The 23,684-nt window shown below is 37.2% G+C and overlaps 5 protein-coding genes across 7 annotated transcripts; 3 read left to right on the top strand and 2 right to left on the bottom strand.

Moving 5' to 3' along the window:
* Window positions 1-7,284: 7,284 nt before the first annotated feature.
* Window positions 7,285-11,806, bottom strand: LOC114878537 (transforming growth factor-beta-induced protein ig-h3). Its single transcript, XM_029192455.2, has 14 exons — window positions 10,585-11,806; window positions 10,125-10,506; window positions 9,954-10,052; window positions 9,817-9,881; window positions 9,594-9,739; window positions 9,355-9,534; window positions 8,984-9,284; window positions 8,706-8,915; window positions 8,505-8,642; window positions 8,325-8,440; window positions 8,066-8,256; window positions 7,728-7,899; window positions 7,538-7,660; window positions 7,285-7,476 (listed from the first exon to the last, which is right to left on the bottom strand). The coding sequence occupies exons 2-14, from the start codon at window positions 10,232-10,234 to the stop codon at window positions 7,336-7,338; spliced, it is 1,992 nt and encodes a 663-aa protein (XP_029048288.2). The 5' UTR covers window positions 10,235-10,506; window positions 10,585-11,806; the 3' UTR covers window positions 7,285-7,335.
* A 147-nt stretch (window positions 11,807-11,953) lies between these two features.
* LOC114878536 (excitatory amino acid transporter-like) lies at window positions 11,954-15,179 on the top strand. Of its 2 annotated transcripts, none has more exons than XM_029192451.2 (10): window positions 11,954-12,093; window positions 12,272-12,534; window positions 12,595-12,682; window positions 12,757-12,955; window positions 13,018-13,228; window positions 13,285-13,566; window positions 13,676-13,909; window positions 13,996-14,190; window positions 14,263-14,397; window positions 14,480-15,179. In XM_029192451.2, the coding sequence occupies exons 2-10, from the start codon at window positions 12,464-12,466 to the stop codon at window positions 14,685-14,687; spliced, it is 1,623 nt and encodes a 540-aa protein (XP_029048284.1). In that variant the 5' UTR covers window positions 11,954-12,093; window positions 12,272-12,463; the 3' UTR covers window positions 14,688-15,179. The 2 variants fall into 2 exon arrangements, with proteins under 2 accessions (XP_029048284.1, XP_029048287.1); XM_029192454.2 differs by having other exon boundaries at window positions 11,954-12,155.
* A 153-nt stretch (window positions 15,180-15,332) lies between these two features.
* On the bottom strand, window positions 15,333-16,549 carry LOC114878538 (ER membrane protein complex subunit 6). The gene is made up of 5 exons (XM_029192456.2): window positions 16,421-16,549; window positions 15,920-16,080; window positions 15,751-15,843; window positions 15,639-15,658; window positions 15,333-15,552 (listed from the first exon to the last, which is right to left on the bottom strand). The coding sequence occupies exons 1-5, from the start codon at window positions 16,455-16,457 to the stop codon at window positions 15,522-15,524; spliced, it is 342 nt and encodes a 113-aa protein (XP_029048289.1). The 5' UTR covers window positions 16,458-16,549; the 3' UTR covers window positions 15,333-15,521.
* A 1,526-nt stretch (window positions 16,550-18,075) lies between these two features.
* On the top strand, window positions 18,076-19,031 carry LOC114878531 (cx9C motif-containing protein 4). Of its 2 annotated transcripts, none has more exons than XM_029192444.2 (4): window positions 18,076-18,167; window positions 18,385-18,471; window positions 18,568-18,704; window positions 18,784-19,031. In XM_029192444.2, the coding sequence occupies exons 2-4, from the start codon at window positions 18,414-18,416 to the stop codon at window positions 18,799-18,801; spliced, it is 213 nt and encodes a 70-aa protein (XP_029048277.1). In that variant the 5' UTR covers window positions 18,076-18,167; window positions 18,385-18,413; the 3' UTR covers window positions 18,802-19,031. The 2 variants fall into 2 exon arrangements, with proteins under 2 accessions (XP_029048277.1, XP_029048276.1); XM_029192443.2 differs by having other exon boundaries at window positions 18,160-18,248.
* A 197-nt stretch (window positions 19,032-19,228) lies between these two features.
* Window positions 19,229-20,656, top strand: LOC114878530 (GPI mannosyltransferase 1). The gene has a single exon (XM_029192442.2). It carries the CDS (start codon window positions 19,307-19,309, stop codon window positions 20,453-20,455), a length of 1,149 nt encoding a protein of 382 aa, XP_029048275.1. The 5' UTR covers window positions 19,229-19,306; the 3' UTR covers window positions 20,456-20,656.
* The last annotated feature ends 3,028 nt before the right edge of the window (window positions 20,657-23,684 follow it).

Here is a 23,684-nt window from a genome sequence, read left to right as displayed (position 1 = left end):
TAAACACTCATCATTCACACTTCAGCCTCACGAACTCTGTCACATAATCATTTATACAAATCTGCATACTTTTGTGTAGTGAAATATTACCCCGTTAGATATTAATGTACCAGACATGTTTCTAGATCAGGATTTTCTATTTTAATTAGTGTTGCGAAAAATTTCCAACGCGAGAGTAAATATGACTATACACTGACTAGTATTCGGTGGGAATCCTTTTGGTTTTTATTTGATGAAATTAGTTACAAGGATTCCGCGGCATAAGACCGTGAACACCACCTCATGGGAGATAAAACCATGCATTACTAGGCCTTTGCAGGCGCAGCTTTAGAATACGGAACATATGAAAATATGTTACCATATTCTAAACTGTAGTCCTTTTGTCTATACTATGGGCGTCCGTCAATCTGACACCGTTGGATGCAACGTGTTGGACGGGCGGGTAGCGCTCTTAGCGAAGGGGTGCATCCTGTCCTGGCGTTACGACGTCCAGGCGGGGTGGGTGGTATGTAGCGTCGAGCGCAAGTTCAGGGGGCCTAAGAACCTCCGTTGCCAGCTGATATTAGCAGTGGACGTATGTTTGAGTCATATTTGCTCAGTTTTGCTTTTCAATATTTGCTCTTCAAGCATAATTTAAAGCTCCCCTTTAGTCATGTTGCTCAATCAGGATTTTCTATTTTAATTAGTGTTGCGAAAAATTTCCAGCGCGAGAGTAACTATGACGATGCACTTACTAGTATTCGGTGGGAATCCTTTTGGTTTTTATTTGATGAAATTAGTTACAAGGATTCCGCGGCATAAGACCGTGAACACCACCTCATGGGAGATAAAACCATGCATTACTAGGCCTTTGCAGGCGCAGCTTTAGAATGTGGCGGAGTACCAAATCTTCCATTTGATAAACTGCAGCCTTTTGTCTATACTATGGGCGTCCGTCAATCTGACACCGTTGGATGCAACGTGTTGGACGGGCGGGTAGCGCTCTTAGCGAAGGGGTGCACCCTGTTCTAGGCGGGGTGGGTGGTATGTAGCGTCGAGCGTAAGTTCAGGGGGCCTAAGAACCTCCGTTGCCAGCTGGTATTAGAAGTGCACCATTTTTGCGTCATAGTTGCTCTATTTTGCTTTTCAGTATTAGCTCTTCTTTCGTACTTGAAATTCATTCTGTCACGTTCACGGTTCTCGACCATAAACACTCATCATTCACACTTCAGCCTCACGAACTCTATCACATAATCATTTATCCACCCGCTTACCCCAGTGTAGTGAAATATTAGCCCGTTAGATTTTCTATTTTAATTAGTGTTGCGAAAAATTTCCAACGCGAGAGTAAATATGACAATGCACTGACTAGTATTCGGTGGGAATCCTTTTGGTTTTTAAACTCAATCCAATATTTTATTTATTTAATCAAATTAGTTACAAGGATTCCGCGGCATAAGACCGTGAAACACCATCTCATGGGAGACAAACCCATGCATTACTAGGCCTTTGCAGGCGCAGCTTTAGAATACGGAACATATGAAAATATGTTACCATATTTTAAACTGTAGTCCTTTTGTCTATACTATGGGCGTCCGTCAATCTGACACCGTTGGATGCAACGTGTTGGACGGGCGGGTAGCGCTCTTAGCGAAGGGGTGCATCCTGTCCTGGCGTTACGACGTCCAGGCGGGGTGGGTGGTATGTAGCGTCGAGCGCAAGTTCAGGGGGCCTAAGAACCTCCGTTGCCAGCTGATATTAGCAGTGCACCATGTTAGCGTCATAGTTGCTCAATTTCGCTTTTCAGTATTTGCTCTTCAAGCATTGTATAAAGTTCCCTTTTCGAACTTGAAATTCATTCTATCACGTTCACGGTTCTCGACCTCACGAACTCTGTCTCATAACCATTTATCCACCTGCATACCTTTGTGTAGTGAAATATTACCCCGTTAGATATTAATGTACCAGACATGTTTCTAGATCAGGATTTTGTATTTTAATTAGTGTTGCGAAAAATGTCCAACGCGAGAGTAAATATGACTATACACTGACTAGTATTCGGTGGGAATCCTTTTGGTTTTTATTTGATGAAATTAGTTACAAGGATTCCGCGGCATAAGACCGTGAACACCACCTCATGGGAGATAAAACCATGCATTACTAGGCCTTTGCAGGCACAGCCATAGAGTACGGGACATTTAAGTATGTCGCACTCCATACGCTAAGCTGTCTTAAAGTCCTTTTGCCTATACTATTAGCGTCCACCACTCGGACACGTTGGGTGCAACGTGCTCGATGGGTGGGTAGCGCTATTAGCGAAGGGGTGCATCCTGCCTTAATGGCCAAGTGCCATTGCGGCCAGGTGCCTTAAACAGGCGGGATGGGTGGTATGTAGCGTCTGGCGTATGAACTAGGGGGCCTAAGAACCTTCGTTGCCAGCTGATATTAGCAGTGGACGCATGTGGAGTCATATTTGCTTAATTTTGCTTTTTAATATTTGCTCTTCAAGCATAATTTAAAGCTCCCCTTTAGTCATGTTGCTAGATCAGTATTTTCTATTTTAATTAGTGTTGCGAAAAATAACGCGAGAGTAAATATGACGATGCACTTACGAGTATAGGGTGGGAATCCTTTTGGTTTTTGAACACAATGTTTTATTTAATTAATCAAATTAGTTACAAGGATTCCGCGGCACAAGACCGTGAAACCATCTCATGGGAGATAAAACCATGCATTACTAGGCCTTTTCAGGCGCAGCTTTAGAATGTGGCGCACGACCATATGTTACATATTGTAAACTGCAGCCTTTTGTCTATACTATGGGCGTCCGTCAATCTGACACGTTGGATGCAACGTGTTGGACGGGCGGGTAGCGCTCTTAGCGAAGGGGTGCATCCTATCCTAGGCGGGGTGGGTGGTGGTAGCGTCGAACGCAAGTTCAGGGGGCCTAAGAACCTCCCTTGCCAGCCCTATATTAGAAGTGCACCATGTTAGCGTCATACTTGCTCTATTTTGCTTTTCAGTATTTGCTCTTCAAGCATAGTAGAAAGCTCTTCGTTCATACTTCAAATTCATTCTGTCACGTTCACGGTTCTCGACTCTAAACACTCATCATTCACACCTCAGCCTCACGAACTCTATCACTTAATCATTTATCCACCCGCATACCCCAGTATAGTGAAATATTAGCCCGTTAGATGTTTATGTTCTAGTCATGTTTTTAGATCAGGATTTTCTATTTTAATTAGTGTTGCGAAAAATTTCCAACGCGAGAGTAAATATGACAATGCACTGACTAGTATTCGGTGGGAATCCTTTTGGTTTTTAAACTCAATCCAATATTTTATTTATTTAATCGAATTAGTTACAAGGATTCCGCGGCATAAGACCGTGAAACACCATCTCATGGGAGACAAACCCATGCATTACTAGGCCTTTGCAGGCGCAGCTTTAAAATACGGAACATATGAAAATATGTTACCATATTTTAAACTGTAGTCCTTTTGTCTATACTATGGGCGTCCGTCAATCTGACACCGTTGGATGCAACGTGTTGGACGGGCGGGTAGCGCTCTTAGCGAAGGGGTGCATCCTGTCCTGGCGTTACGACGTCCAGGCGGGGTGGGTGGTATGTAGCGTCGAACGCAAGTTCAGGGGGCCTAAGAACCTCCGTTGCCAGCTGATATTAGCAGTGCACCATGTTTTATGTCATAGTTGCTCAATTTTGCTTTTCTGTATTTGCTCTTCAAGCTTTATATTTGCAAAGTCGAGTCACTTTTATTAAAATAGTTATTAAAACGTTTATTTCATCGCTATCTTCTCCATTCGCTCTCGTCTTCGACTGACCTCACACCGCGTTACGCATATCCTTTTACCCCCAATCACTCTGTCTTTCTTTGGCGGTCATCCTCCAAGCTATCCAACTATATACTCCACCCCCTTGGGGCGCTAGCCCATATACTAAATCGGAGCCGTGAAATTTCACCGATATTCTTACTTTTAATAAAGTGAGAATATCATCTTTAGTTTTTGCTAATCATACGTTTTAGCTTAGGCATTTCAGCACACATGAAGAAAACTGGTAGGTGAAAATACCTTTGGCCTTGTTCATTTTTATGCCCAAAGCTCATTCGGGTACTTAGATGTACTCGCGTGGGTGGAGGGCGGTGGACAAGGTTTAGTTTTAAGTGTAATACATTTTGGCGACTGACAAAAGTAGTGAACCAATAGTGTACCACGATACAAGTTCCACATGTGTGTGTGTGGTTAGGATGTGGGATTTGTATCGTTTATTAACAATCTTAACTTACTATAACATTAGAAAATACTTATCAAGAATAAATTGAAAAATTTTTACATTAGATAATTCAATAGAATACGAAAATGAAATGTATTACTTTAGCATAATGTTCACTATTATTTGTCAGTCGATTTCAGCAAAAAGGTATGATTTTATTAGAGTGTGAAAGTTGAATTGAACTCGGGTGTCGGAGGCGTCCCGGGACGTTCTCCCTAGGTGTAGGCATTTTTGCACCCGGGTGGTTGTATGAGAACCGTGGAGTGAATTTTTGAGAGAATGATTTTTGCCCTTTTTTAAATATAGCGATAGGCAGGCAGGTAGTTTACTTCTTGTGTGATTGAGTTTAGTTTATAAGTAGGCAGGGCCAGAGCAAGCTTTCATGTTTCTCTTCGTATTTTCCTCTAATACGTGAGAAGCTTGTATCTGGGATTGGGAAACCAAAAATCAAGAGAAAAGATGAAAATGCAATTTAATTAATTTATCAATTAATTAATTTGGCATTCTCTCTTGATTTTTTCAAGGCCAAGCCTTATTAGTTTGTAAGTCGTAGTCGTGGTACTAGACCCGATTACAAAAATGAAGTATTAAAGTGAAAGTGCAGTGAAGTGAAGTGAAGTGAAATTAAAAAGTGTTTTGTGCTTGGACATTTGCAAAAATTGTGCAGGTATGCGAGTAGCGATTCAAGGGATCGTTGCTCGTTTACGTGTTATGTCTTTACAAATGTCTGAGCAAACGTAAAATTTTCGCGAGTGATTTTTGTGAGGCTATTGCCGAAGAAAGAAGAGGCTATACGCTGAAGAGCCCCGGCAAAATTTGCCCAGAAGAGGGGAACTACTAATGGCTCTCCATCTTCGGATGGACAGTCATTCTGTCACTATGCTCGCTAATTTGTTTTTTCATTTTTTAGTTTTTTTTTGTATGATCCTTTTGCACATATCGTCGAGAACATATTAAATTCGAAATTTTACGAGTTCAACAGCCAGCTCGTTAAAAGGTCAACTTGCGTTTTTATTTCCCCTATTTCCTTTTTCTTTATTACTTTATTGAAATAAATTATTCTTTTCTTATTGATTTGCCCATCTATTATATTTCATGTTCTCATTTTAAATTGGTTCAATTTATTTAAAACATAGCCTGGGTGAGTTCTCATTTTATTAAATATCTCTGAGATTGTAATGGTAATTATATTTTCTGTTCTCTGCATTTTTCATTTCAATTGTAATCGAAATTATGATGTTAATTATATTTTCTATTTCAGCATTTCATTGTTGACTTGTTATTTTGTTTGTTTTGGGGAGTTTTGTGATTTTAGGGAGGTCACTATTTTATTTCAGGAAATTATTCTCCTCATATATAATAATCATCTTTTCTATTACAGCATTTTGTTGTTCAATTGTTATTTTGTTAATTGTTACTTAAATTATGATGTTAATTATATTTTCTATTTCAGCATTTTATTGTTGAAATTTTTATGTTGTTTGTTTTGAGGGGTTTTGTGATTTTAGGGAGGTCGCTATTTTATTTCAGGAAATTATTCTCCTCATGTATATAATAATCATCTTTTCTATTACAGCATTTTGTTGTTCACTTGTTATTTTGTTAATTGTTACTTAAATTATGATGTTAATTATATTTTCTATTTCAGCATTTTATTGTTGAAAGTTTTATGTTGTTTGTTTTGAGGGAGTTTGTGATTTTAGGGAGGTCGCTATTTTATTTCAGGAAATTATTCTCCTCATGTATATAATAATCATCTTTTCTATTACAGCATTTTATTGTTCAATTGTTATTTTGTTAATTATTACTGAAATTATGATGTTAATTATATTTTCTATTTCAGCATTTTATTGTTCAATTGTTATTTTGTTAATTATTACTGAAATTATGATGTTAATTATATTTTCTATTTCAGCATTTTATTGTTGAAAGTTTTATGTTGTTTGTTTTGAGGGAATTTGTGATTTTAGGGAGGTCGCTATTTTATTTCAGGAAATTATTCTCCTCATGTATATAATAATCATCTTTTCTATTACAGCATTTTGTTGTTCAATTGTTGTTTTGTTAATTGTTACTTAAATTATGATGTTGATTATATTTTCTATTTCAGCATTTTATTGTTAAATTATTATTATTTTCTCAATTGTTTCTGATATTAGGATATTAATTTTATTTTCTATTTCAAGATTGTATTGTCTAAATTTTTATTTTATGTTGTATGTTTTGAATGGTTTGACGTTCTTATGATTTTAGGGTGGGTCACTAACGTAGCCACCTCCATGTGGTGTGACCTGGTAATTGATATCGTTTTCTAAAGATAACTTTTAGAAAGCGATATCAAGCTAAGAGCTACAATAAAAAGATTTATATATTTTTTAATTGGGAAACAATAGTTTAAATTCAGAAAAGTATTTTTGGGATTGCAATATTACCATATAGAACGTATAACTATAGTAATTTTATAATTCCTGAAAAAGGAACTTGTATGATTTCTGACTAACTACAAATGACTAATTACCTCCTTTTTTTCGAAGTCGGTTAAAAATAAAATAAAAAGAAAATCACAAAATATGGAATTTAGAAAGAACGAAGTTGTTTGATACGCAATGGTAGAAAGAAATCAACTCTGGCGAAGATATTTCAAGCAGAGACGTTGTACATTGGAAAGGTCGTAAATTTCTTTATCCATGACTCTGGTCAGGCGTCAGATCTCACCCCTGTCCACAGAACACATAATTTCTGCTTTTCATTTAATAGAAATTCGCTACGTTGACTAACAAATATATTTTTTATAACAATTTTCGAGAGGAATTCGAGTTACCGTTAGTTGATAGCATGCGATAATTGAGGTGGCGCTTAAATCAGTTTCTGTTCGGTGTAATTTTCGATGAAACGTTGACTGTTTTACCGACTCGGAATTCGAAGTTCGGCCTCATTAGATTTAAATTATTAAATTTAAATAGTATAGCATATATATTTATGTTTGTAGACACATACAAGACTATTCGTTAGTTTGCTCATATACATTTTTACATATAAGTATTTGTTTAATTATACCATTAACATATTCTTTTTGCGGTTCCATTAGGTGTTTTTCTATAACTACGAGAGCAATGTTCAGGTAGTATTACTGAGTTTATTTCATGAGCTACTCCAGCTTTATTCATAATGTCACACTTTACCAGCGTCGCATCATCCACCTGAAAGAAAAGAATTTTTAAGACGGAAATATTCGTAATAAATAAACGTGTCATTACTTACCAATACTTTATTGTTCTTTCTTACTACGTTTACCATATCTCCCTTCGTCTTTAAAGTATATTGCAGGTCTGGTCTGAAACTTTCAGAAATTATCATGTTGTCCATAATGTGGTTTTTCATCACCTACAAATAAACAGAAAAACCTTGCTTTCAATTAATAATCTTAATGTTTTGTTAAGCATAATAGTACCTTCGATAAATAATTTTTATCTAGCAATAATTTTTTAAGTTTAACACTTCCCAGCCGCTTAAATGCCTCATCCGAAGGAACGAAGTATGTACATGAAGAATTCGGATGTTTAAATTGATCGTATATTTCCGGTTGGATAGCTTTGATTCTTTCCATTGCATCCAACCAAATGCTGTAAGGGTTTCAAAAGATTTTCAAAGGAATAGAAAAGGGCAATTCTATGTTTCGAGAATTGCGCGCTCTTAAAATTGAAAAGTCTTTACCGCTCACCGCGAGATTACACCACCAGTACTGTTTTAAGAGCGCGCAATAATATCTCTTCGAATTGTTTAGAATACCTAAAATTGCCTTTTCTCCTCAAAATATTATCCAATGATTCCTTAGCAGGATGTAAAACGTGGTTTATAACGTGTAAAACACCGTTGGTGCATTCTCTATCAGCTTTTACAATCAATGCATTCTCTATTCCAAAGTTACCTGGGTATACTTGAAATCGTAAAGGATCTCCTGCTTCAAGGGTTTTAACTACCTGGAATAAATCCCGCATTAAAATTGTCTGTTCATGAATAAACTGAAACTGAATGTCTCACAAATTACCTGATTATTACCAATTTCATAAGTAAAATACACTCCCTTAACTGTATGACTGAAAACGAATTTCCTAGCACTTTCCTTATTTCTTTGCAATTCGACAAGCTGTTGATTTGACATAGCTGTAAATAAATATATTATTTTGCAATTAACGATATACATTTTCAATGAATTTTAAATACGTACCATATATCGCTGTTTCGGATGGAGCGAATACCGTAAAGTGTTTCAAGTGCCTCAAAGTTTCTTCCAGCTCGGCTGTTCTGATTATTTTCAGGAACGTATATACTCCTTCTTCCTTCATTAGATCCGTAATTGATTTTGCTGAAACATGTTCAGTTCGTAGTAAAACTATAGAGTATCTATTCATGTATAAATATTATTCACCTCGATCTGGAAGTAATACGCGATCAAGAACGTACAACAGCCCATTTTGTCCATGGTACATCTCATTTTTTAGATTCGCATGATTTACAATTGGCCCGCGTGGACCACAATTTAACGTGAGTTTTTGTTGCTGCATGGTGGTGGCATGGTATTCCGAAATGATGTTTGGCATACACACGGGATGAGTAACAACATGATGAGCAATTAGAGCTACAGAAAATGTCAGATCAAACAACCGGTAGGAATGTAAATGTACATTTTGAACATAATTTCGTTACCGTTTAACGCATCACGGTTTGAAAGCATATCGTTCAATTGCCTTTGAGGAATGTTATGAAAAGCATCGTCGGTGGGTGCAAAAATGGTACACGGTATTTCATTGTATCTAATCCTCTTTGCGATCTCACTGTTTTCGAGAGCTTTTGTAAATATCTGGAATCTACCGTCCTTTGCAACAAGATGAATGATATCTGAATTCTTTGCCAGAGCGAGGTCCAAAACCCCGTCAATTACGTGTACAACTCCATTAGAGGCAATCTGATCCTTCCGAATAATCCGATGACAATTTATTGTTTCCATCTGTGCGAATCAGAACGTTTGATGAATAATTTATATCGCTAATGTGCAACGTTGAATAGCTACTGCTTACGCCACTGGAAAATTTATTAATCCTCAAAACGTTTCCTTGTAATCTCGATGGAACTAATAGATTTTCTTGCCATTGATTTGATAGCACTCGTCTATTCGTAATGTGATTCGCGATTAGATCGATGTATTTATTGCCGTCGTGCAACCATTCTGCTCGAATACCCTTTATTCTTAGATAATTCTAAAAACGATAGAAAATAATAAGCTTATTTAATCATGTTAATTCCATATTGAACTTACGTCAAAAGCTTCGTCAGATGGAACGAACAACGTTAGCGGTGAGCCGCTTCTTAACTCTTTCGCAAACTTCGATCTTTCCATTAATTTTGCGAATTTTATAGATCCTGCACGTCGCGCTGTTTCTATCAGGTCAATTAATGGCTTCACTGTAAAAAGACATAATAAAGTACAGGATAAAAGCTTGGTACTACGCGCAGGATTTTAAGTAAATTGAATGCACTACCCCCTGTGCAGCCAGAACGACCGGTGACCCTGTAATATCCTGCGCAGCATTCGTATCTGACAAATCTGCAAAGCAAATGAAGGCACTGAAGTATACAAATAAGGGTTGCTTTAAAACCAACGTGAAATTATGCTTACGTTTCCTTGCCGCAGATTTTTCGCGGATTCCACTGTTTGCTCTCGGTGTAATAACTGTAATTTATATCGTCGTTCACTTCTACGGCACACACGTTAGGTCTGAAAAAAGAACATAAATCACTTGTTAATTTGAAACAAAGTATGATTTCAATTACAGCATTAAAGTCTCACCCTTGTCTTTGTGCATCTTCAACGTTCCACCGTGGTCCTCTTTGATAAGCATAAATCGCATCAAGTACCAGGCATAAAATTAATATTTTAATTATAATTGCATCGTACATATTTTCACTATAATTTGAGAAGATACTCGCAAGAACACGATAATCAAAAGACTCAAATGAAACCTGTTCGCTCCCACAAAGAATTCTAAGATGGCTCGAACCACGACAGTTCCTATTTAAGGGTTTCACCCTTCCACCCCATCTGGAAAATATTTCCACGTCTGATGAAACAGATAATGATGCAATCTAGTTGAATTGGCGTTTAGAACACTTGTCATGTCACGTTTCCTACTTTTCGTGGATCATTTCCATCGAGTAAATGCGTTTGACATCTGTGTAACATAGTAGATGATGAGAATTCGTATCCACATTGTTCTATTGAAATACAAATTTAGCAAGACTCTATTGACCTTGAGATGACCTTGACAGATTCACTCAGCAATTTTTTTAATATCATTTATGAAGCAGTTTCTTAATTTTTGATTTTTCTCTTTCGTACACCGCATTTAAGATAGAACGATCGCCCAAGATGAGAGCTGACTTATTCTCGCATTGAACATCTGCACGATCCATAGTGAGCCCGATATTAGTCTACATATAGTCGTACGTAGCCATCGTTGCTAAAGAAATTAGGTTACCTCCCAACGGATATACAAAGGGGCCCTACAAATTGGTCCATATCCTACATGCTTTCAAAATAATCCACCATGAACGTTTCAATTCCGATCTGCATTTCTGCCGAAAGCAACGAGAACAAAACGAACGAGATTATTCTCCATTGTGGTACATTTAACGACGGATCCCATCGCGGTCGCGTACAATTCACTCTGTTAATTCGATAAACAGAATCTCCATGTTAACGCGACAACTGATTTTGCATACATTTTCGTTGATGCAGAATCACGGAAAGTGATTCTGTATATTGGTCAAGGCTGAAGAGATCTTAACGATCATCTCGGACAAGAGAAAACGATACGCATCGTTCTCTTCACTGGTCACAATCGTGATTTACTCTTCAGCCTGGCAATGGAGAGCAAATTAACATGTTGCTTTTGATTCGATGGAAGCAGGTCTTCCAAACAGCACGTGCATACAATAGGTACGCCTACAATCTTTCTCTCGAGTGTACTTTAATTCTCCGACTCGTTAGCTTGCAAATACGTGACGACGTATTGGAGTTGTTACAAACTCGATTAAAATCTGCTCTACAAATGGGTATCAGCAAATAATTGCCCATGTACGTTCAAAGCAATACGCCGGTCTCCGAGAGTGTCAAAATCATCATTTATCTACTGAAATCAAATATTCCTATGTACTATGTAAAATATGACTTTTAGCTTTTATAAGAAAAGAAACAAAAGAACGATTGGAAGGTGACATCGTTTCGCAATCCGTGACATATGTAACGCGTATTTCAATCACACTCCGTGGGGGGTTGCACGTCAAGGGATGAACCGTTCTGGTTCTCCATTTAGAGCAATTTATCCGATGCCGTGGACCCAATAAAGACGGATCTATTTCTATGAAACAGACTCGCGTGGTACACATTTTTCTCCCTTCTGCTTATTCAGTGCCGTGCGACCCGTTGTGATGAGTGCCCTCTTCCTGTAGCCGGCTGTCTCTTTCGCTCACTGACATGTCTCCCATTCCCCTGTCAGTGTTCACCCTCCGTCTCCTCGCGAGCTCTAATCAGCTTCCTGGATGGGGCACATTATCTACGTGATGGCAGATCGTAACGACGCGATACCTAGCCAAGTCCCGGGGATTCGATCATACGGTAGTAGTCGCTCGGCAGTGGTCCATTGCGCGTAAAAGACCTGCCAAGATCCACGGTTACGGATGTCACTTAGCTCGTTATACGATTCTATCGTATCAGTTCAGTGATCCTGAAACGGTGCATCGGTTACCTAGGGATTCAGGTGCGACCTTATGCGGGAAAACGAACCTTTCGCATTTCGGTTTAGGTGTTGATTCGTTCAACGTTCGTAGCTTTTTACTTGATTTATTTAAGAAACGATTTGATGAGACAACTTTATTTCAAGTATCAGCTAGCATTACGGTAGAACGAAAGGATGAAAATCAAGTTTCTAATTGCAGCTTAAAATCCTGATTGAATCGGAGTTTGATGATCAATGATAATTTATACGGTGATGATACGTGGAGAAGCAGCTGTCGTAGGGATGAAGGTCGCGGGATGATAGAGAAGAAATCTTCCACGATCTTCCTCGTGCCCAGAGGAAGGCTCTACAGGAATTCTTAAAGCGACGTGTTGCACCAGATCAACGAATAATGACGTTGGGGCAACGTATATCTGGGGCCGTCGCGGTCCTCAGGGGCACTTCGGAAGTTAAAGCTACCACGTAAGACCTATTAATTTCTATATCTTTCTAAACTGTCTTCTGACCGGGACCAATTTTCAGATCAACTTCCGACGAGATCGAGAAGATAACTACCGTGGACGAGGAGAAAATTCGTCAACAGGCGTCGCCACTCGACAGATTGCAGGCAGTTAGTAATTATATGGTTTGTTAAAATTTTCCATTACGCTTTACTAACGTTATTTGCACGATACCGTTGAACAGGTTGTAGACTGGATGGGGGAGAACATGCTTCTGATCCTTACGATTGCCGGCGTCTTGGTGGGTCTCATCCTTGGATTCCTTGGTCGGTTAATCAATCCATCACCGCAGACCATTACTCTTGTCAGTTTTCCCGGGGAACTTCTGATGCGATTATTGAAGATGTTCATATTACCGCTTATTGTTTCTTCGCTTATCGCCGGTGATTATGCAAAATTCCGGCAATCATTCGTTGAATTGCTTGCTAAGTTCTTTCGTTCGTAGGGATGGCACAATTGGACGCTAGAAGTTCAGGAAGAATGGGGTTCAGGGCATTAGCGTATTACACAGTGACCACCATTCTAGCTGCTATAGTCGGTATCCTGGTGGTGATAATGATCCATCCTGGTGATCCTAGGATCAAGATCACTATAAATGCACCCAAGACGGAGGACACTAAAGTTTCAACCTTGGATGCTATTCTTGACATAGTTAGGTACGCGAGACACCGTACGAATGATATCGGGCATCAATGATGAATGTTATTTCTAGAAACATGGTGCCGGAAAACTTGGTACAGGCGTGCTTCCAGCAGGCACAGACCGCTTACGTGAAGAAGAAGGTGGTGATCGTAGGTAGCGCGAATCAAAGCGATTTCATCCTGGAACCAACGTTGATCTACAAGGACGGGACGAATGTGATGGGCATGATAGTATTCTGTATCACTTTCGGTCTTCTAGCGGGACAAATTGGTTCTCGAGGAAAACTGATGGTCGACTTCTTCGTGGTACTGAACGAAATAATCATGCAGCTCGTCGGTATCATTGTGATGTGGTGAGCGATCGAGACTCAAGTTAATTTCACGCTTGGTAGTTCCCTTGCTACTCGCCCGAATCGTGATCAGGCCGAGAAGAGCGTCGGTTCGAGTTTTAATGTCGTACAGGTACTCTCCGTTCGGAATCATGTGTCTGATAGCTGGAAAGATAATGTCGATCGCTAATCTGGCAGCGACTGCACAAATGTTGGGTCTGTATATGGTGACAGTTATCCTGGGATTATTAATTCACGCTGTAATCACTCTGCCGGCGATATTTTGGTTTTTGACTCGACAAAATCCAGCCGTCTTCTTCAAAGGTATGATGCAGGCTTGGGTTACAGCCTTGGGAACAGCGTCGAGGTAGCAATCAGCTCTTCTTTTTTTTTTATACCAATATACCGTTTAACTCGTGGATATGGTTTATCGTCCACATTTCATGTTTGTAGTGCTGCAACTTTGCCAATAACTTTCCGTTGCCTCGAAGAAAATAATAAAATCGATCCAAGAGTGACACGATTTGTAGTAGCCGTAGGAGCTACGGTAAACATGGATGGAACGGCTCTCTACGAAGCCGTTGCTGCGATTTTCATTGCTCAAATGAATGGAATCTCGTTGGGAATAGGCGAAGTTATAACAGTCAGGTCTGTAGAATCAATGCTACACGGAAACGTGCAAGTTTCATTATTTATTTACATCCTCCTTCGTGTATATAGTCTTACGGCCACCTTGGCGAGTATAGGGGCAGCGAGTATTCCCAGTGCCGCCCTGATTACCATGTTGATCGTCCTTACTGCACTGGGTTTGCCAACTGACGATGTTTCTTTATTGTTTGCAGTCGATTGGTTGTTGTAAGCGCAATAATTATTTCAAGCTCAGGTCGAATCCCATCTAGTGATTGTTATTGCTGCATATTTTAATTCTCATTTGAAGGGATCGAATCAGGACTTCGATAAACGTTTTGGGCGATGGATACGGAGCTGGAATAGTTTATCATTTGAGCAAGAAGGAACTGGATAAAATGGATCAAGAAAGGAAGCTAGAAGGCCTTGAAACTGGGACACCACTGCAGGATATCTCGGATAATTGTCAGTGCGAAAATGCACCTGTCCCTGAGCAAAGTTCTGAAACAAAGATTTAATTCGTTGGAATGTTAACCCCCTTCAATTTCTCGAATGATGATATAATAGAAAATTATGCTCACTTCAGCGGTGACCAGATTCAATTGTAACGACGCGACGGCGCTTAACAAAATTTATCTCTTCACTGCCAATATAGTCTTTTTGGAGTTGCGATTTGTATATTTATTTGATGTATTGGAATATGATAAATTTTCTTTTTAAACAACTGGTAAAATAGTACAAAAATTGCAAAAACGTGTGAGCATGTCAAGTACAAAGCAATATATGATTATCGATCGTTCCTTCGAGTTATAACAAGAAATACATTGTTTTATGTACTGATTTGAAAACGATATTGTACAAAGGATTAAACGTAAGAAATTTTATTTTTGAATTGAAATGTTTAACTCGATGCGAAATAAATATGTTATCGTTTATTTACGTTCATAGTTAAATAAAGAAGGGATTAAAGCGTTTCGTTAGAACAATGCTTTAACCAATTAACAAATTTATTCACTGCTTTCTTTTGTTTACATTATTTGTATATTATATAATTCATTACATAAATGTTACATACACGAAGAAATAAACGTAGATCTAAATATATTTAGTGAAACAATTTGTGCTTTGAGAAAGGTACAATAACGAACACGATTAAACAGATGGAACGATGGAATAAATATATTTTTGAAAGTGTCCTATGTACATACATATACAATAAATCACATAGTGCTTTTTCAACAATGTTATTACTCTGTTCAGCAACTGGCAATTGTTTGTGATATATTCAATTAATTAACGACATACCTATTTAGTTAAAAAATATAAACCCTTAAACCTACAGATCCTTTTAATCAGTACACATGTACCATACCATATAAAAATCTAATTTCAAATTGAGGAAAATGTTCAATATACATGATAAACATCAATTTCACTGAAATAAAAGTATTTAAGTTTTGAAAGGATACGTCCAAAATAGCACATATGTCTATTATATCATTTTTTAAATAATTTCTGTTAAGGAAAATATTTGTGTGATAAATATGTGATTGCACTTTATTGTATATATGTAAAGGATACAAAGAGACCTCCAAAAAATCCACTTGTTAAAAGATTTCGTCTGCTTATAAAATATTTTTTCCACTGACCTCCTGCTTTTAATAATAACATTGCCTAAAAACACATTTGAACCTTAAAGTTTATTAAACATGTTACAATAATTTTCCCAAAAGAAATACTTTATACTTGCCCATAGTCCAAATACAGCAAAAATATAAAAGCCAAAACCATATAAACCTGTTAAGCCTAATAAACCAGCTGTACCACCTGATAAGGCTGCCATTGATATCCTACAATATTCTACTACAGCAGCATTGTTTACAACAGCTGCTTCACTATATGCAATAATCTCTAGAAACAAAAATGTATATCAAATTATAGGAATGTTACTATATATTTTAATATAACAGTAACATTATTGTTTGAATGATACAACATTTTCAAGTGAAGGAGTAAACTGCTTGTAATTGGTTCAAGCAAATGAAACAGAACTTATAAAACACATTTACAGTTTATCTCAATAACAAATCGTAAAAAATTTTGTTATTTTAACAAAATTGTATACGTTTTTTATATTTATATACAGTACTGTTAAACAAAACATAACCTACATTAAAAACTACAAACATACAAAAACATAAACTGTTAAAAATATAAAAAATAATAAATTAACTGATATTTTATTAGGTACCTCCTTTTTCTTGTTTTGTTTTAATTTTTCCCAACATTGTACTGTTATAATACTGATACACAATTTGTATAATTTAACCTACGAATACATTCGTTGATGACTGTATATAAAAACTCTTCTGTCGTTTGCTGCGAGCAGTGACTACAGAGATAGAAGTTTGGACATGCTTTTGTTTCCTAGGGGACATAATTTATGGGGTTGTAGACACCCCAGATGATATTAGGGCGGTATACAGAGAGCGCCACCGATACATAGGGACCCTGACACCACGTCTTATATTTTGCTATTCGTTCTCATATTTCACTAGTCGGTATTACCTACCGTCGGTATAAGGAGGACGAAATTGTTGATTTTATTATTTCGATCCGCACCCTTTATATCTCTGATTCCACTATATCTCTACACCCTTATATCACTGCATTCCGTACATCCCAGCAACCCTTACATCCCTTACATCTCTGCATTCCTCACATTCCGGACTTCTTTATATCCCAACATCCCTTACATCCCTTACATCCCTGCATCCGTAACATGCCTGTATCCTTTACATCCTTGTATCACTTGTATTCCTGCATTCCATACATCCCAGTACCCCCCTGAAATGGAGTAGAAATTTTTGAAAAAATAGCGCCCCCTAGCGGCAAAAACGCGAACTAAAATTTCGATGTCCAATCAGCGCCCTCTGGTGGCGAAAAAAGGAACTAAATCTCGCTCTATTTCTGGTCCCCTGGCGGCAAAAATGCGAACTAAAATTTCGATGTCCAATCAGCGCCCTCTGGTAGCGAGAAAAGGAACTATATCTTGCTGGATTTCTGGCCCTCTGGCGGCAAAAATGTGAACTAAAATTTCGATGTCCAATCAGCGCCCTCTGGTAGCGAGAAAAGGAACTATATCATGCTGGATTTCTGGCCCTCTGGCGGCAAAAATGTGAACTAAAATTTCGATGTCCAATCAGCGCCCTCTGGTGGCGAGAAAAGGAACTATATCTTGCTCGATTTCTGGCCCTCTGGCGGCAAAAATGTGAACTAAAATGTCGACGTCCAACCAGCGCCCTCTGGTGGCGAAAAAAGGAACTCACTTACCTTTACTTACCTTTACTCGAAGCAGTCTTTAAATTATATTTATTATAAGGGATGAAGAAATGTAAGGGATGAAGAAATGTAAGGAATGTAGAGATGAAAATAATATAGGGATGAAAAGAATGTGGGGATCCAAAGGGTGTAGGGATGAAAAGAGTGTAGGGATTATAAGAATGTAAGGATTTTAGGGATGAATAGATGTAAGGAATGTAGGGATGAAAAGAATGCAGGGATGTAAGGAATGCTGGGATGGAAGGAATGCAGGGAAGTAAGGGTTACTAAGATGGCCTTGGCCTATAATGAGGGATAAAATTATATATATAACTGGAAAAAGTGAAATAAATGGGGTCCTTGGCTGAGACCCTGAAGAGGGATATAATCATAAATGTTATTCCCCTTCGATGAGCTTATTTAATAAGCAAAACAAAATAAATGAAGTAAATTAAATAAACTCTGGAAGAAAATTATACTGGTTGTGCCCTCTTCATACGGACCTGATATTATCCAGCGGTGTTAGGGACCCCGCTGCGCTAATGACGCCCTCTGTGGACCGACATGATATCATCGTGGGGTATCAGGAACCCCGGTGGCTCTTTCTGTGCACCGCGCTAATATTATCCGGGGTGTCAAGGACCCCGCAACTCTAATAAGTACTAAACTTTTGTCAGGTGAGGTTATGTTAAATTCTTACACTGTGCAGATGTAATATCTGAAGAATAACAATTTAACAACCTTTTTATTAACAACTGGTCAGTTGATCCTTAAGTGACTAACATATTTTGTTTCTACACTATAGAGTTAACTTTTTATTGATATTAGTTATAAGATCCAACTGATTCTGTTGTTTCATAAGATTATGTAATCTCTATTTCATTATTTTTTAAGATCAAAAACGGATATTTAATATTTATCGCATGACAACAGTTGATCCCTGTAAAAAATTTGCATGTAAATTGCAACAGTGTTTAAAAGGTTTGTGTTTTAGGACCATTTTTACCTACTGTAATCTTGTTTAATATTTTTAACCTATATTAAACATTAACACAAATGGTAATTATTTAATTTTAGACAACGTTTACCAACCATCACGTTGTGAGTCAGTTATAGAAGAAATAAGGCAGTGTTGCATACATCATTCAGCTGTATCAGTAGTTTGTGATGGTATAGATACTTCAAAACCATATGAACACAACACAGTAGATTATGTAAGTATAACAGATTTCTTCTAATTATTCTGTTATTAAGAATATTTACTAATCATTTGTTTTGTGATTTTGATTTTAGAAAAAAGCTCAGAAATAAGTTCATCATGTATTCAGATCGATTAAGAGTAATTAATTGGATTGGTACTATAGCATTATCAAGCTTTGCTATGTGGACAGTGTATCAACTTGCATATAACGATCCTCCACGTAAAAACAAAAAGCCTGCACATACATAAAGAAGATAATGTTTTATCATAACCAGTAATGTACTGACCGATAGTAAATATATATATCAAATATAATAAATAATACAATGTGTTAATAAAAGATGGAAGCAGTAAAAAGGGCAAAAGAAAGATTTAGAAAATATCCAATTCTAGTAGCACAGTGTCACGAATCTGGGGCCAAATATGCTGCATGTGTATTGGCAAAACCTAATTTGAACAAACATGACTGTGACAGTGAATTTAAGGAATTTAAGACATGTTTGATGAATGCTGCTGCTAAAAATAAAACAAGGTTGTAACAGTTCTATAAAATGAAATGAAGCTTTATGTTTAGCTGATATATATTTTGTAGAAAATATATTTCATTTTTTCAACATGGCTAGGCTATCATTTAAAGGACACTGTACTGTAGCCTTCTTGATTAGAGTAGCTTTAGTTATTTACTCGGATTATCACGATAAAACGTTTAGTGTTCCGTACACTGATGTGGATTATACGGTATTTAGCGATGCAGCGAGACACATGGTAGAGGGATCGTCGCCCTTCGATCGTGATACTTATCGTTACACACCATTGTTGGCTTTGCTTTTAACACCGAACATCTTTTTGCATGAAAATTTCGGAAAAATCCTATTTTCTTTTGTTGATATTTTGGTAGGAATTTTAATAAAAAAAATTTTATCATTACAGCATGTCAGCGAAAAATTAAAAGATACTTGTACTTTTATATGGTTGTATAATCCTTTCACGATTATAATTTCAACCAGAGGAAATGCAGATTCTGTGGCAGTTATTTTAGTTATGTTAACTTTGTACTTGTTTCTACAAGATAAATATATTCAAGCAGGTTTCTTGCATGCTATATCAATTCATTTTCGATTATATCCTTTAATTTTTAGTATACCTATGTATTTCTCTCTTCGCGGTCGAAATTATTTGATACCAAACAAAAATCAAATGAAGTTGGTACTTAGTTGTGTAAGTCTAACAGTTTTGTTAACTCTTATAAATTATTATTTCTACGGTTACAAGTATCTTTACGAGAGCTTTCTGTATCATTTAATTCGTAAAGACACGAAACATAACTTTTCGGTTTATTTTTACATGATGTACTTATCTGCCAAGGAGCCATCTAGCATAATTCAAAAAGTACTCACATTTCTGCCACAGTTATTATTACTGTTATTGTTGTCATATAAATACTCAGAGAAGTCTCTATTACCATTTGCAATGTTTACACAAGCCATGGTAGTGGTAACGTATAATCCGGTATTAACATCACAATACTTTTTCTGGTATTTATCCCTCTTACCTTTGTGTCTCCCGCGTTTCGGATTAAGCATTCGTAGATCATTATGCTTATGTTTCCTTTGGATCTTAAGCCAAAGTCTATGGTTACTGGCCGCTTATTTGTTAGAATTCCGAGGATTGAATACTTTTACGTACATCTGGATTGCTAGTTTATTATTTTTCGTTGTTAATGTTAAAATTTTAAACGATATTATCGTATATTACAAATATTAAATAAAACATATAGAAATAAATTGATTATTATTAACATTTTATATATTATCATTTACACGTATGTACTCGAATTGAAAGCGTATTATTTAATCGTTATCATTATTGTCGAAAATAACATGAGTAAAGTTTGTAAAAGGCATACAGATATGTATTTAAAATCTATGTAAGAGAGAATAAAATAAAGATTAACGGTAAAACCTACGACCTATCTGTACTTTCTTGAGTCCAACGGTAGTGGTGAAAATATTAGATAAAACGATAATTATTCGTTATTTTATTTTTGCAGGAATACAAAATACTTATTTACAGATGGTTTCGTAAAGTAATAGTGGTAGATTCTTAAAAGGAATGTAGATATAGTAATAATAATACAATAATAGTAAATCTTAATGTAGTAATCTAGATCAATTGTGAGCAAGAGCATCCTTTGGATCATCATCAGAAATATCTCTGTCGTTTATTTCTAAGCTGCTAATTGTTGACGATATTAAATATAAACGTGACATTCATCGTCAAATCATACGAGAATGCTTCTCACAATTTCTAACGACACCGTTTAAAACGATATTAACCCGAGTAGTTTTACAAAGTATAAAAAAATACCATTGATATCGTTCGTCAAATTATGAAACCACGGTCAGACTCAAAGAAACAGCGGTTCTTCGGTGAACTTCCGGTGAACGCTGCAATATTACCATCGCGTTGAAACATTTTCAGTGTCTTTTATTTTTTTATTTTTTACGAAGGAAAGGGTGGATCGAAATGAGGCGAGATGTGACACGAAATTGGCCCAATCGATAACACGAATACAAAGGGGAGAGAACTCAAAGTACAGTTCCGTATAACTATAGGTCACCACGGCAGACGATGCAACATATAAAAATAGCGTTATTTTCTTTCATTGCTTTTGTTTACAGTTCATTTAACTGCGTGCTGTGTGAAAATCATCTGTTTTATTTCCCATCGAGGTGAACAGAGAATTTTTTGCTTTTAACCGACCCAATAAGGAAGTAACACACGGAAGTAGCGGAGCCGATAATTCTGGACCTTGCAACAAATTTCTCGTCCCCTAAACTTCGTTTACCAGTTGCAAGGTCCAGAAGTTGTTTGTTAGACAGAAATAAGTTACGTGTTCGAGAGAAATATGAAAACGAAGAGAACGCAGGCTGCAATGCTTGCGTGATAAGGAAAAGAGTCCTTGTTAACCAGAGAGGATTGATCAACAAAGGAGTTGCGTTTTCGCATCGGCTACGAAAGACTGCTACGGCGAAAGGGGATGCGTGCTCAAGTGCATTTACGTGGTTGCAAAGCAACAATACGTTTCGAGACGCGAAATCGCTCGATATTGCACGCGTGCGACGGTTTCCGTGCACATTTCTTAGAAAGATGCAACGTTCGAGTGCATCCGGACCACTTGTTCCTTCCTTTTTTCCTTTCACGTCTCAAAAGGCTTTTATTCTTCCGGTATTATCTTTTGTATCTATACTTTCGCTTCCCAGTTCCTTTTCTTTCTGTTTGCAGAAAGTCTTTCGAGGAAATGCGGTAGAACGTAAGCAAGCGACGGGAAACGCGTTCCCAAAGATTAACTTTTGTCGTAATGCATAGGATACAGAGTGAATAGGTGATGTAATGGTGATACGAAAGGGGATCGTGTCGCGTGAATGGATGGGTGAAAACGTGAGATTATCGGAACTTATTATATGGCAAAGATTTAATAAAATACGATAACAGCGCTGATACATATTACACTCTACGAGAAGTATAAACGGCACTGGCTGCTTAATAATTACCACGTAAATCAATTAACTATAAATAATAATAATTAATCGTAATAATAATAATAATGATGATAATAATAATAATAATCGTTACCGTTTATAATGATGTTTGATGAACGATTAATCGGATTAACGAAAATGTACACCTTAAGTATAAAAGATTGGCGCCGATCTATCGCGATGATTATGATATACAACGGAAAGCTTATCTAAACAAACTTATGCCGATCTATATCAAACGTACAATGATAATAATAGTAATAATTAGAAAAAAAAAGAGATGAAATAAAGAGAAAATATAATTAAAGCACTCGTTGTAACGCATGAATAAATGCATCGATTTATACGACATAAACTCATATTAATATACACAACATTAAAATAAACATCTCTTTGGTCTCGTCGTTCATTTTCCTTTTTTCGGTCGCGTTTCAAGTAAGAAAGAAAGAAAAGGAACGTGTTTCGTGTCGTGAAACATAGGTCCTCTGCGTTCGAAAAGAAAAGAAGAAAAGAGAAGTAGCAAAAGGCGCGAAATTCAATAAAAGGGTGGTTCTTGCGGGACCGGGGAGGGATGAAAAGCGCATAAACGTTAAGGGCACGCGTTTGTAACACCTGTCGACTGCCGCGACGCGGGAAACATCGAAAATCGGAAAGCAACATGTCGCGATACTTTTAGTTTCATTCAGTTCTCTTTCGTCGTTCGTTTGTACTTACATATTCTTACTGGTATATTTATCGCGATGCCCCGAGCGGTTCGAGGCTTTGATAAGAATTAAAAACGCGTCAGACGTTAGCTACACTCGGAATGAAAGGGTTTTGTTGGCACACACTGTCGTTATCGAAGAGTAGACTGGTGGATTTTGCGTTACGTTCGATTCACAAGGAAAAAATCTCTGTTTCATTCATTCATTCACTCTCACTCACTCTCTATCTTCCTGTCTTCGCTAAATTTATTTCACTAACGGAAGATTTTGTGCGAATGATGCGTCTTTCACGTAGGCGTCGCTTTCGGACCTGATCCTTTAAACGCTACAGGTACGTGCGAGGAATTCGAAATTGAATTGCGATCGAACAAACACGGAAACGAGCGATTTAATCTACACAGGTGGACGATCGTCGAATGCCACGAGAAGACAGGGAAACGCAAGAATCTTGATTAGAATACACTGATTGAGGGGTATTAAAAAAGAGCATCGTTCCTGATCAATTGACTCTGTTCTCGTTGAAATGTAGAAAAGGGTGTAGACGTTCCGTTTGTGCATTACAGTCTGAATCATGATTGATTTTTGTTCGTTTGATATTAATAACAAAGATTTCTGATCATCGATCGTCAACGAAAAATCCTAGAAACTGCAACTCTTCTTTGCTTCATTCTTTCTTTGTAAGACCTCAAAAAAGTTGTCTAGCTAAATGTACGTAGGCTATGTTACAAAGTATTGTAATTTACACTA

This window comes from Osmia bicornis, chromosome 1, assembly GCF_907164935.1.
Source record: "Osmia bicornis bicornis chromosome 1, iOsmBic2.1, whole genome shotgun sequence".
In the NCBI taxonomy this organism is placed as follows: Eukaryota; Metazoa; Arthropoda; class Insecta; order Hymenoptera; family Megachilidae; genus Osmia; species Osmia bicornis.
Note: the sequence above shows the minus strand (reverse complement) of the source record. Positions and strands in the feature narration are given on the sequence as shown.